At 53.8% G+C, this 13,562-nt stretch overlaps 1 protein-coding gene across 1 annotated transcript; it reads right to left on the bottom strand.

Annotated features, from left to right (window-relative positions):
• Positions 1 to 259: 259 nt before the first annotated feature.
• CCR7 (C-C motif chemokine receptor 7) lies at positions 260 to 12,200 on the bottom strand. Its single transcript, XM_017497149.2, has 3 exons — positions 12,123 to 12,200; positions 5,400 to 5,449; positions 260 to 2,293 (listed from the first exon to the last, which is right to left on the bottom strand). Exons 1-3 carry the CDS (start codon positions 12,130 to 12,132, stop codon positions 1,217 to 1,219), a joined length of 1,137 nt encoding a protein of 378 aa, XP_017352638.1. The 5' UTR covers positions 12,133 to 12,200; the 3' UTR covers positions 260 to 1,216.
• Between the last annotated feature and the right edge of the window lie 1,362 nt (positions 12,201 to 13,562).

Genomic DNA, 13,562 nt, shown 5'->3' on the forward strand with positions numbered 1-13,562 from the left:
ATGTCCAGTTCAGTGCTGGCTGCGGGCGTGGGGCCTATCCCACGAACTCTGGAAGAGCATTTGCAAGACGGACCTCCTGTCCTTAGCCTCCTCCTGCCTTTCAGCCTCTTGGTCCTGTGTCAGCGGACGGGCTCAGAGCACCCCTGAGCGACCTGTGGTTCTGAGCATCTCTAAGAAACGAGGCCTGGGGGAGGGCAGGGAGGAGGGGAGAGGGGATGGGCAGGTGGGGCGTGGGGATTGCAAAACAAGGACACACTCATTTGCCATTTACCAAAGACTTTTGTTTTCCTTTTCTTTAAAGCGTTGTTTCCTCAAGGGAAAACTTTATTTGTGTGAGTAACATATTGCTCTCTTAACGGGTTGAAAGCAGAACACCGGGAGAGGTTTTCAGTCCCTGTGACAAGGAACAGTGAAGAAGCTTGTGGGCCTTGGGCAGCCACTGTCGCCCTCCCGGGCCCTGCCATTTCCCCTGTCCTCTCCTCCCACCCCAGTGGAGCCGCCACTGCGTGCCGTCCCCACTCTGGAGCCCAGCGTGTGGCTTTGGTCAGCGGAGGCAGCCGGCCTGGTCTGTGGGAAGCACCACGCTCTCCGTCAGGAGCCCGGGAGGGCGACGCGGCAAGCGAGGGCGTGAGTGTGCTCGCAGGGCGCCATGGCCGCTGCCGTTCCTGCCGGCTTGGAGGACGGTGGAGAAAACCATGGAGGGAGGGGTGCAGAGAGCTCGTCTGACCGGTTCATGTCGCTTTTCCTCACCAAGCCAAGTCTCCCCACCGTCTCTGGTCTGGGAGACAGGGCCTGGTTTTCGGAAGCGGGGCCTGAGCCTTTGAGCGTCCGGGAGGCCGGAGGAAGGTTCATTCAGAGGACTCACCAGGCCGCCCCACACCCCCGCGCTCACCCTCCTCGGCCCTTCACTCCGGCACGTGGGAACATGGGAACCGTTTCTGGACTTTCGGCCTTTGGTTGGGGGCACAGTAGCTTCTGCCTCCCAGTGTTGCCCGGCTGGTGTTAGCTTATCAGCCCTGTCTCTTTTCAGCGTCGGTTGAGGTAGCTGGGGTTGGGGGGAAGCTACCTTCTGGAGCCTGGGCTCGCACTCTGGGAGGAGAGCTGCTTTTCCCTGAGCAGCTTTTGGCGGGGGGATGTCCTGAGTCAATGCATCTGCTCCCTGTCCCCACCCCAGGGGCCCTGGGAGAGCTCCCTCTAGTCCAGGCGGAAGAGCCGCCTATGGGGAGAAGGTGGTGGTGGTCTCGGCCTCCACGCTCATGGAGGAACGCCGGGCGTGCCGACAGGAAGACCACTGCCGGAGCTGCTCCTGGCTGAGGCAGCCCAAGTCCTTGAAGAGCTTGAAGAGGTCGTTGCGGAACTTGACGCCGATGAAGGCGTACAGGAAGGGGTTGACGCAGCAGCGGACGCACGCCAGGCTGTAGGTGATGTCGTAGGCGATGTTGAGCTGCTTGCTGAGCTCGCAGCTGCTGCTGGTGATGTTGAAGTTGGCCACCGTCTGGGCCAGGACCACCCCGTTGTAGGGCAGCTGGAAGACGATGAAGACCACCACCACGGCGATGATCACCTTGATGGCCTTGTTGCGCTCGAAGTTGCGCGCCTGGAGCAGGGTGCGGATGATGACGAGGTAACAGAAGCTCATGGCCAGCAGGGGGACCAGAAAGCCAATCACCATCTGGGCCACCTGGATGGTGATAAAGGCCTCCACGTGCTCCGTAATGAGAGAGCATCGCATCGCTTGCTCACTGTTGCTCCTCTGGAGGCCGCTGTACAGGACCTCTGGGATGGAGAGCACCGTGGCCAGGATCCAGATGCCCACACAGGACAGCTTGCTGATGAGGAGGACACGGGCACGGTGGCGGTGAGCTGAGACGGCCTGGACGATGGCCACGTAGCGGTCAATGCTGATGCAAAGAAGTAGGAGCATGCCGCTGAAGAAGCTCATCTTGTAGATGCCAAAGATGAGCTTGCACAAGTGGACACCGAAGGCCCAGGACCTGGCGGCGCTGTAGGCCCAGAAGGGAAGGGTCAGGAGGAAGAGGATGTCTGCCATCGCCAGGTTGAGCAGGTAGGTATCGGTCATGGTCTTGAGCCTCTTGAAATAGATATAGGTCAACACGACCAGCCCGTTGCCCAGTAGACCCACGAAACAAATGAAGGAGTACATGACAGGGAGGAACCAGGCTTTGAAGTTCCGCACATCCCTCTTGGAACACAAAGTCTCGAACAAAGTATAGTCCACCGTGGTGTTGTCTCCGATGTAATCGTCCGTGACCTCATCTTGACACATGCAAACCTTCGGGAAGGAGACAAGGGAAAACAGGCCAGTTTAGCTGGGTGGCTCCAACTGTGGCTGGAATTTAGAGTGTGCATCCCTTCCTCTCTCCCTCCCTTCCTTCCCCCCTCCCTCCCTCCCTCCCTTCCTTCCTCCCTCTCCTCCTCCCTCCCTCCCTCCCTTCCTTCCCTTCTGCCTGCCTGCCTGCCTGCCTCTCTCTCTCTCTCTCTCTTTCTTTCTTTCTGACATGCTGTCACTCTGTTGCCCAGGCTGGAGTGCAGTGGTGCGATCAGGGCTCCCTTAGCCTTGGCCTCTCCAGGCTCAGGTGATCCTCCCACCTCAGCCTCCTGTGTAGCTGGGACTACAGCCTTAATTTCTGTATTTTTAGTAGAGATGGGATTTTGCCGTGTTGCCCAGGTGGGAAGAACGGTGGTTTCATCACAGGGTCTGCATCATCAGCATCATAGCATCACCTGTGAACTTGCTAGGAATGCAAACTCAGGCCTCACTTGAGAATTCTAAGCCAGAATCTCAGGTGAGAGGCCTAGGAATCTGTGTTTTTCTAAAGTCTCCAGGTGATTCTTTGGTTTGAAATCAGTGCTTCCCAAATGTTAGCTCCAATACGAATCAGTTGGTTAATCTCGTGAACATGTCTATCCTGAATGAGTAGGCTGAGGTGGGGCCTGAGATTCTACAGTTCTGCTAATAAGTAGCAAGTGGCTGATTTTGCAAAGTCTCAGAGGCTCTACTTGTGCTGACAGGGGACTGGAAATCGGCTGGGCTCTGGGGCCAGATGAGCCTTGAGATGGTTAAACTCTCTCACCCCCCCCCCCACCCCCTCAGTTTTCTCTTCTGTGAAATGGAGATGAATCCTATCCGCTTCACATGGTTGCTGTGAGGTACCTAGCCCAGGCTCCAGTACTGTTTCCTCCCCATGGAACTTTAATTTTGCCCTCTGGAAGCTCCGTGAGAGTGGGAACATGTGTCTTTCTTCTTGACCCTCCTTTAGAACGTGGTGGAGTTTTCCAGGGGGCTTACAAAAAACCTCAGCTTTAGGGGGAAAATCGACGGGGGTTGGGGGTCAAGGCTGAGGAGCGCCTGGAGTGAGAGGAGATGGCTCCCATTCTGAGGCCATCAAGCCTTGGGTTTGGGGTGAACTGCTGTGATCATGGGTGGTGGGTGACAGAGAACTCTCGCTCCTGGGTCCCCTCTTAGCACCCAGCAGGAGCTCAGGCAACTTGAGCCCAAGTGCCAGAAACCCTGTGAATGGATGACGGGCCATGGGGGTGGGGGCGAGGCTTGCTCAGCAGCTGTGTCCCTGAAAGGAAGCGCAGCTCTCCTCTCCCACTCTCCCTCTGCGCTCCCCCCTCCCCCCCACCTCTTTGCCTCTCTCTTCCTCGCCTCTCTTCCGGCAGATCCCAATCAGCAGGGCTCAGCTGCTGGGGCTTTTTTTAGCTTGTCGGCAGGGCCTGGTGAAGGTTCAGCGGCCTGCTGTGATTTTATCAATGAAAGAGGGGGCCCATGCCTGTCCGCGCCTCTGCGCACAGCGATGTACAGGCTCATGCAGGGCAGGGAGCTGGGCTGGAGCACCTGCCTCGCGAGGCTCATGGCTCTACCTCCAGGAACCAGATTCAGCAGCTCAACAATGATGGCTTTCTACCCGTTTGTGCTGGAGGGATTCACCGCATCTTGTCTCTCTTTTTCACATCCAAGTTCTGGATTCATCACTGTCCTGCTCGGGAACAGGGTGAGGACAAAGTGATGTCCAGGAGCCTTTCCTTTGGCCACAGCTAGCCTGAGATGAAAAGTCAGTGGCAGCCCCTCCTCCCTATCCTGGGTGTGGCTGCAGCCTGGGGACCCTGAAGACCCCTTCAACCATGGTTATGGCCCAAGGCCTTAGACCAGGGGCCCTGGACAAGGGGGGTCTGGGCCTTCTTGGAGGGCGGCACTCCCGGCCACTATCAAGTGCACGCCCCATCATCCAGTCCTGCCTTCCCTTCTCCCCTCGAACCTTGTTCCTGTTTTATAATCCCCCTCCCCCAGCCTCACTGCCTCTGCAGCCCACAGCCCCACCACATCCTGCCCCATCTGAGCACCCCCTCCCCAAGTGAAAGGAAAGAATGAGTCTCAGCTGTTCTCATCCCCTCCCCAACCTTCCAGCCTCCGCTGCCAGCAATACAGCCCCCAGAGTCCTGGAGAGAGGGGGGAGTGGTGATGGGGAGGGGGGCCAGGCTGTGGGCTGCAGCCCAAGCTCCGGGGGCCTCTGGAATGGGGTTTTTGGGAACAGTGCCCAGCCTGGGGCCTGCCTCTGGCCTGAGTTTCTGGAAAGCCGCCTCTCTGGCCTCCAGACCTGGGGACGAGCCGAATTCTGTAGCACTGCCTCTCCAGCTCTGGCCTCAGCTGGACTCCCCTACCCACACTCTGAGCTCCCACCTCTAATGAATCGGGGAAAGCTGACTTTGCGAGTTACAGTTTCTTCTAACTTTGGCACTTGGTGAGGCACACTTTCTGCTTCTTTCTGGATTGAGAAACAGAACTTTGTAAAGTGGGGCTCTTTGCTCCTGCCGAGTTCAGGCCTGCTGTAAAATATGTGCTCCTTTAACCCTCCCCACTTCCCTAGGGCCCCATCCTCTCTTCCCTCCCCGCCAGAGGCCTGATGGGTCTCTGTTTAGCTGAAGGTTGGAAAGAGACAACTTTGGGGTGATAGGATAGTAACAAGATCGCCAGATCCAGGGTGATTTTCTCAGCTCACACGTGGAGTTTTACGCGCGCGGGCACGTGCACACACGTACAAACCCCATACCCTTGTTTGCTTTTTGCAGCTCTTCTCTAAGAACTCAGGGTTCATGTTGCTGTCTCCTGGGCAGGGAGATTGGAGGTGGGAGGGGGAAGGTGGTAAGTTATTTTCCCCCTTGTTTTAATCTAAACGGAGTAAAGGAAGTACAGAGAACATCTGTGGGTCTCCAGGGTCACTCGGCAGACGGCGAGGGGGCGGCCATTAGCTTAATGAATGGCAGGTGGACTTGGGTCTGGGTCTCGTCTCTTCTAGCCCAGCTCCCCTACCAGACCCTGGCTTGGGAGGCCGTGTGGAAGAGGGAACAGAGCTTTCCTTGGCAGGGAACCTCACCTGGAAAATGACAAGGAGAGCCACCACCAGCACCCTTTTCATTGGTTTCCCTGTAGGAGACAAGGCGAGAAAGTTATTGCCTGGCAGGGACATGTCTCTGTTATTAAAGAGAGGAGTTGAGGGGGAGACACTGTTGGGAACTCTCCTCCCCAGCTCCAGGCACTGTATTTGCTGAAAGAGAACATCAGAACCAGATTGTGTCTTTGAACACCTGGCCCGCTGCCCAGCATCACTGTCCTCACCTCCTTCTCGTCCTCCTCCACTCCCAGGTCCTGGAAAGAAGCCGCATCAGAATGCGGGGCAGCCCCTCCCACCCTCTGTCTTGGCCCATCTGGGCTGCTTCTTAGAGTCCGGAAGTCTTCTTTCTTTTTTTTTTAGTAATTTTTTTTTTTTTTAAGAGACAGGGTCTCGCTATGCTGCCCAGGCTGGAGTGCAGTGGCCATTCACAGGCGCAGTCCCACTACTGATCAGCATGGGAGTTTTGACCTGCTCCATTTCTGACCTTGGCTGGTTTACCCCTCCTTAGGCAACCTGGTGGTCCCCTGTTCCTGGGAGGTCACCATACTGATGCTGAACTTAGTGCAGACACCGACTGGCATAGTACACTACAGCCCAGAACTCCTGGACCCAAGAGATCCTCCAGCCTCAGCCTCCCCAGCAGTACAGGCAGCGCCACCGTGCCCGGCTAGCCCGGAAATCTTCTCTAGCCCAGACCGCCCCTCAAGACTGCTCGGCTGGCGGGTCTGAGCGCCCCCTCCCACTCCACATGATGTGGGACAAGGAAGCAAGGTTGTGAGGTCATGGGGTAGGTGCGCACGTTTCTTCCCTGCTTTGGTGCTGGTGGCCACTGGCCCGGGAGCATTTTCCCAGCACCCAGGTAAGTGGGCAGCCCCATGCCCGTGAGGCCAGGCCAGGGAGGCGGGCTGCGGAAAGGGGCTGACCCCACAGGCTGGGTGGAGGGATGAGGTTCCTGACTGGTCCACAGCGATGGAGACTGCCTCAGGGCCCCACCAGCTCCACAGCACCCCCTCACTGAAATGACCTTCATTCAGCACTGACTGTCGACCACTGGGCCCACACCCCTGGCCTGTTTGGGGTAGAGATCCCTTCCCTTTGATCTTGTGCAGGGCCAGAATCGAGGAGGTGCCCCCAAATTGCGTGCTGATGAATATAGGAAGGATAAATACATGAATGACAAGTAAACGAATGCATGTCCCTTTTCCAAGGGAGAGGGCATCAAGATGGCCCGAGAGGACACAGACGGGAGCTGCCCTGTGCAGTGCAGGGGACGGACGACTTTTTTTTTGCTTAACTGAAGTGCCTGCCTACACTCACTTTCTCTCCTTTAACTTGTTTTCTAGCCTAGGCTTGGGGGGCAGGTGGAAGGGCGAATGGGGGAAGGGATGTGTTCTGGGAGTCAGGAGGCTTTCTGGGGTCTGAGCAACAGGTAGAGACCCTGGCCTAGCACAAGGCCTGGAAGTGCTCGGTTTGGTTTTGTGTCTGAGCCTCGGGCCCAGCAGGAACTTATTTATTCCTGAGGCTGGGCAGGGAGGTCAGATGATGGAGTAATCTGCGCAGATGTCTTAGCTTACCTACAAGTCAGGGCGGAGGTAGCCCTCTTCCTGTAGCCTGATCCTCGGGTCCCAGCTAGGGCCTGGCCCACTGGAGAGTCAGTAACTTCAATGCCACAAGTGAAGGCAGGCCCGTGGCAGCTCCAAGCTCAAGAGGGTCAGGGAATGCGCGGGAACCCGTTTAAGGCATTTTCTGGAGGCCAGGGGCCCTACGGAGGCTGGGGAAGCAGCAAGAGCCCAGTGCTTCCGTGTCTTTGGCCACAGCACCACCTGCTGGAGACCTTGCTGCATGGCACCCAGGTTGCAGTTGGTGAATGTGTTCCCAGGAAAGTGTGTAAAGCCGGGGGGATTGTGGGCTTGGGAGTTCCTCCAGGAAGGAGAGACTGCATCAGGCTACATAAATAAATAGGTATTTCTCCTTCCTTGAGCAAATTATCCTGCACGCTACTGCTGGACACATCCTCCTGAAGCTTAGCTCTGATCCAATCCCACCTCACCTTCATCCACCAGCTCTGAGGATGAAGCCCCTGATGCTTGGCTTGGCAGCCCAGTCCTCCACTGTCTGCTCAAAGTGGGCTTCCTAGCTGCATTTTCTGTTCTGGGGACATGCAGCCACTGTCCCCTTGTTCCCAGCCTGCGCTGGGCACTTGCAGTCCTGCTGGGATTAGATCCTGTTGCAACAGAGCTCCCCACTGCATCCCTAATTCCCCTTTCTCGCTGAGTTGCCCCTAAGCTCCTGAGTCTCAGTCCACATGTTTATGCCCAACTACACTCTTCAGGGTTCAGCGCTCCACCTGCCCTCCACTGACTCATCTAGACGTTGAGTCTCGAGGTTTCTTTAAACACGTAAATGTCTTTCGGTTACTCTAGAGAAAGCCCGCTCTGACTGTCAGGGAGAAATGAGAAACCTCAAAGTTTTGAAAGTCACAATGGTTGAGATCTGTGTTGATGACCCCTTCTCCTTGGTGCTGTCCCACTTCTGCTGCTCCCCAGGGGAGGGGGACTGGGGGAGTGCTGGCATGTGTGCCGGTGATTCCTCATTCCAGGTGTGTTGGAGGTGGTGGATGAGCAGGGGGCTTGTAGGTCCAGAACAGATGGTCTTCAAGAAAGATCACAGGGAAACTTAGGGGAACTCTGGCATGTTGCAAAAGGGAGCCTGGTCAGTGGCCATGAGTCAGATCATTCCTGTCTGTTACAAAGTCATAAAGTAACTGGTCTTGGGCAGCAGCTTGGGTGAGACCAGTGAAGTTGGAAATCTCTGGGGCAAAGGAGTGGTTGACCTAGATGTTGGGTGTTTTCTGAGTTCTTGAGTTTTCAGTAATGATCATCATGAAAATTCCCTACAATTCCAACCTGAGCCCCCAGCATGAGAGACTCTTCATCTAGGAGAAGAGAACTGTTGGCTGGCTGGCTGCCCCCACCCCCAAACCCTGAACTTCCATTCCCACAATTTTCTAGGTCCTCCAGGCTGCTCAGGAAATCACGGTTGCCCAATCAGCTCGCCCCAAGAGCTACCCCAAGCTTTCTCCTCTCTGAACTTCCTTGCTTGCCAACACCACTTCTCTCTTTTGTATTTGTTGGATAGGGGAGAGAGAGGAGAAACAGGGAGGTGCTGAGAGATCTGGAGATCTGGGAATCCCATTTCAGACAGCAGGCAGGGATGGGTGAGAGCTGGATGGATCTTGCAGTTTCCATATTATCAACTACCGTATCCAATGAGAACATTGATATTCGCTGAGCTCTCACTCTGCGCCAAACTGTCCACACGGATGGTCTCATTTCGTCTTCTCTAAAGTCCCATGAGGTAGGCGCTACTATTATCCCCATTTACGATGAGGAAACTGAAACACAGCAAGCAACTTTCTGAGAGTCACACAATGGCCAGCAGTGGAGCCAATGAAAGCAGAGAGAAAAAGACACATCCTCGTGATGGGAAAAGATACACCATCCAAAAAGAAACCACACTCCTAACCATCCTTCTGTTCTGCCACTGTTTCTATGTATCACTTCCTCATAGGATCTCGTATGCTACCTTTGGTGATCCTCACTCTGTATTCCAGAAACTAGAGGCCCAGAGAGATTAAACCAAATGCCTGGGGCCACACAGCTGCTAAGAGAGGGACCTGAGACTTGAACAGGACAGCAAGGTTTCGGCTCTCGCTACTGCATCAGGTTGCATTTCTGTGAGTCTGTGTGTTTAGGGTGCTCCATGGAGCATGAAGGGAATCCTCACTCCCCACGTGTCACTGGCCCCCAGGTACTACTGCTTCCATCCCCAGCATCCCTCAGAGCTGGCCCCACCTCTGTTCTGACGCAGGGCTTTGCTGCCACTTTGCTGCCATAGAACTCCTTCCCAAACACAAATTTATCCTTTAATTCACCTACTTGAAAAATAGAAATCTTCGATGGTTGCCCATTGCTTTCAGGATAAAGTCTAAATTCCTTAGGGATACGGTACTAGTTTTAAGGATTGGCTCTCCTCTGCCCGCGTCCTTCCTCCCCATCTTCCTCCTTGGCATGGCCAGCTTCTCCACCCTCCCCCCCACTTGCTTCTTTCTTGTCTGTTACTGTTGTCTCAGCTGACCAGCTACACTAAGGCTACAGAGCCTTAGTCCCCAGGACACCGAAATAATGGATTTGGATATCTTTAGGTGGAGCATGCATCCTCTGGGTCACTCTGCTCCCCTCCACTTCCTGCATCTTACACCTCTTCCTTCTTTTACCTTGTCAGCCTCTGATGGCAATGGAGTTTGCCATTCCTGCCACAACCTGGGCCCCCTGTGGCTCCTTGTTTGGTTTGACAACTCCTACACACCCTTCAAAACCCACCTTAAATCTCTCTCTGACCCAGGTTCACAATTCCCTTCTTGTCTTGCCCTTGCCCCAGTCAATGCTGTATCTCACTCTGTTGCAGGGGCTTTGTGACCTATGTGTCACTCTCCTCACAACACTAGTCATCCCTGAATCCCTCCACAGTGAGAGTTGACTGACAGTCCCAAGCAAAGAGGAGAGATGTTTTCCAACAGTGACCCCAGGCTGCAGCATCCTTCTCCTCCCCAGCCAGGTTTCTGGAAGGCAAGAAACTGGCCCTGAATTAGCTTCAGCCTCTCCCTCTGCCGCCATTTATGTCTGAGCTGTGAGACACGCGTCCCACATGGGTTCATTTTTCCTTGCTTTGCTTATGATAATTCTGAAAGATGTTTGGTCTCATTGCTCGAAAGTGGGGAGGGCGCCTCGGAGCTGCTCATTCAAACCGTGAAAAAGGCCAGCTCAGCCCCGCTTTGGAGTTTTCATTTTGTGTAACAGAAACCCTGCCTCCTCACCCACCTCTTACTCCCTGCTGGGCAGATGAAGAGCAGAACAGCAGACCCATCCACCCCATCAACGGCCAGACAGACCCCCTTTTGAGCAAAGCTCTCAGCGGCTTCCCCTCCTACCAGTATTTCGGGTTTGACGGTTGGGGCTCTCTCGAGTTGAGTGAAGTAGCAAGAATACCCCTTCCTCCTGGACCGGAGATTACCCTCCCTCCCGGCATCAAAGCCTAGGAGTCTAGCACCCCTAAACCTAGTCTAGGGGCAAGACACTGTGCACATCTTCCCAACTCCCTGACTGTCATGTGGATGGCTTGAAATCAATCAGCCAGGGCAGGAGAATTTACACCATGGAAATTGGCAAGCACTACAAATTCAGGACTTTCCCTCCAGCCTGGAGGCAGCTACCAATGCTCCGCCCCTGGGAGCTGCTTTTCAAATGCTCAGCTGCACACCACTGGGCTCTGCTTGGTTTCCTTCCCGGAGGCCAATATGAAAGGCTGGAGCAGGGTCTTCTGTGGACGATGTCTGCACTCTGGGATTGTGACCATTGGGGAATGGGATTTAAGCGCAAGTTGGCTGGGAAATGAGGCATTTGGAAGAGATTTTCAAAAACTAAACTCTACTGAGTTCTTGATACGATGGATTCATTCATTCCACAAACATTTTCTGCTCATATCCTCAAAGCACCTGAAGCTGCCTGAATTCACAGTCAGTAGGTGGGGTGACCACTTTAACCCTTTCACAGCTGTTTGCTGGATCCAGATCCAGGGTTCGGGACAGGCAAGGAAGGAAGAGATGAAGTCAAGGAGGCTGTGGTGTGGCGGGGAGGGGTGTGAGGACAACACCAGGGAACCTTCACTTTTTAAAGCCAACCCCTTGCGGCTTTGAGGCCGCCGTGGTGCATTGCTTGCTGGTAAGACAAGCCATCTAGGAACCTGGTCTTCTTAGCCTCAGTCTCGTCTGGCTCCACAGCTGAGATTTATAAAGGGGGTATCTAGAGCTGCATGAACCACTCAGAACACCCTCGGTGCTTCTCCTGGACCCCTTCTAGCCAAGATGGAGGTAAGATCCGAGAAAGGGCTTTCTAAAGAGAAGAGTTGTCTGCAGGGGTGGAGTGTGTGAAGTTTGCTCAGGGGCAGGAGCTGTGCTGAAGGTCTGGCTGTGATCTCTCCAAGCTGAGTACCCTTTGCCATTCCACACCATAGTGACCGCCTGCTCCTTAACTTGCAAGAGGCAACAGCAAAGCCAGAGCGAAGCTGGCGGGGTGTGCAGCAAAGAGAAAGCAAGCACGGCATGCACCTGCATGGCAGCGTTCCACTCTCACTACCCAGTCACCGTTAATTGGCATCTCCTCATGACCCCAGGTGGACAGGGATACAAATCTCTATTTAGCAGGGGAGAATGGTGGGAATCAGAGAGTGAGTAGAAGGTCCTAAGCTCTCTAGGGAGAATTTCTCTGTTGAAACCTGTCTCCAGAGGTCCCAGAGGGACTCACCTATCACCCTCATGATGAGAACAGGTTCTGCCCAGACCACCACGCCCAGCCCCGTCTCTCTCTTATGTCCCTGCTATTTTAGAAAGACATGACTTCGGCCCCTCCGTTGTCCTCCCTGGCACCAAAGTCTGCCCACTTCCCCAGGTCTGAAAGGGTAGGTGCATCCCTCCTGGGACAGCAGGCAGCATTCTCTGGAAGTAGCTTCCAATGCCCACCAAATCAGACCTGATTTCTCCAGCACCCCTATGCGCTCCACCCACCTCCTCCACCCCCATTCCGCAGGGTCAGTCTGGGTGTCCAAGACCCTGATACTGTTCTTTCTCACATGAGGAGGCTCACTCACCCAGGTCCATGACGCTTTCTGGGCGGTAAAAACCACACAGGAAGGCTGTGCCCGGCCTCGCTCCCTCTGTCTGGGGAGGAAGTGGTTCGAGCCCCTTTTAAGTAGTGCAGTGAGCCAATCTCTTCCCTGCCCCTCCCACTCTTGCTCCTCCCTCCAGCTCTCCAAGATTCATGCAGGGCACCTTCAGTGCCTTCAGAGATAAAGGGGCAAGTGAAAGGTGACGGAGGATGACAGTCACTGGTCACAGGATCCTGAATCATCACGTCATTTACATTCAAAAAGCCCCCTGTGCCACTTGGCTGAACCTAGATGAGGGGTCATTTGTTGATTCAACAAATATTTGTAGCATCAATATCACATGCCAGGCCAGGGGTTAGATGTTGGGGAGTCAGAGATGGGTGAGAGAAGTGTCCCCATCCTTCCCTTGCTCTGTTCAGTGTCACAATGGAATATAGTCCCAAATGGTTTTTTCTCTGGCTTCTGGGTAGGTTAGGCCAATGGGCGGTGCTGACACATAGTGACAGGTCTAAGGGAAGAGATACGCCAGGATGTATCTTTTTTCTCCCCTCCCTTCCCTCCTGTCCTCTCCCCTCCCCTCACCTCCCTCTCTCTCCTCCCCTCTCCTCCTTTCCCTTCCTCCCTTCCCTTTCCTTTCCTTTCTTAATGACAGCTTTATTGAGCTATAACCCACATACCGTAGAATTTACGCTTTAAAGTGTAGAATTCAATGGTTTTTGTATATTCAGAGTTACGCAATCATCACCACAATACATTTTTGAAAAGTTTTTCTCACTCCCACTCAAGAACCCTGTAATCACTAGCAGTGACCGCCCCCCCTCCCTTCCACTCCTGTCATTAAAAGCCCCTGGCAACCAAAAATCTACCTTCTGGCACTATAGATTTTCCGATTCTGAACATTTCACATAAATAGAAGTATTCACTATGTGACCTTCACATCTGGCTTCTTTCGGTTAGTATGTTTTCGAGGTTTACCCATGTGGTAGCCTGGATCCATTCCCCATTCCTTTTTTATGGCTGAATAATATTCCATTGTATGGATATGAAACATTTTGTTTATCTGTCATCAGTTGGACAGTTGGGCTGTTTCCCCTTTTTAGCTGTTATGAATGATGCTGCTATAAATATTTGTGTACAAGTTTTTGTGTGGACATATGCTTTATTTCTCTTGGGCATATGTCTAGAAGTGATTGTTGAGTCATATGGTAATTATGTATTTAACATTTTGAACAAGTATCAAACTGTTTTTCAAAGTGACTGCACTATTTTATGTTCCCATCGACAATGCGTGAGGGTTCCACATTGTCAACACAACTTAATTATTGTCCATTCTTTTGATTCTAGCCATCCTAGTGGCTATAAAGTGGTATCTCAATGTGTGTTTTTTTTCTTTTTTTGAGACAGAGTCTTGCTCTGTTGCCC

Source organism: Cebus imitator, unplaced genomic scaffold, assembly GCF_001604975.1.
Source record: "Cebus imitator isolate Cc_AM_T3 unplaced genomic scaffold, Cebus_imitator-1.0 Scaffold228, whole genome shotgun sequence".
In the NCBI taxonomy this organism is placed as follows: domain Eukaryota; kingdom Metazoa; phylum Chordata; class Mammalia; order Primates; family Cebidae; genus Cebus; species Cebus imitator.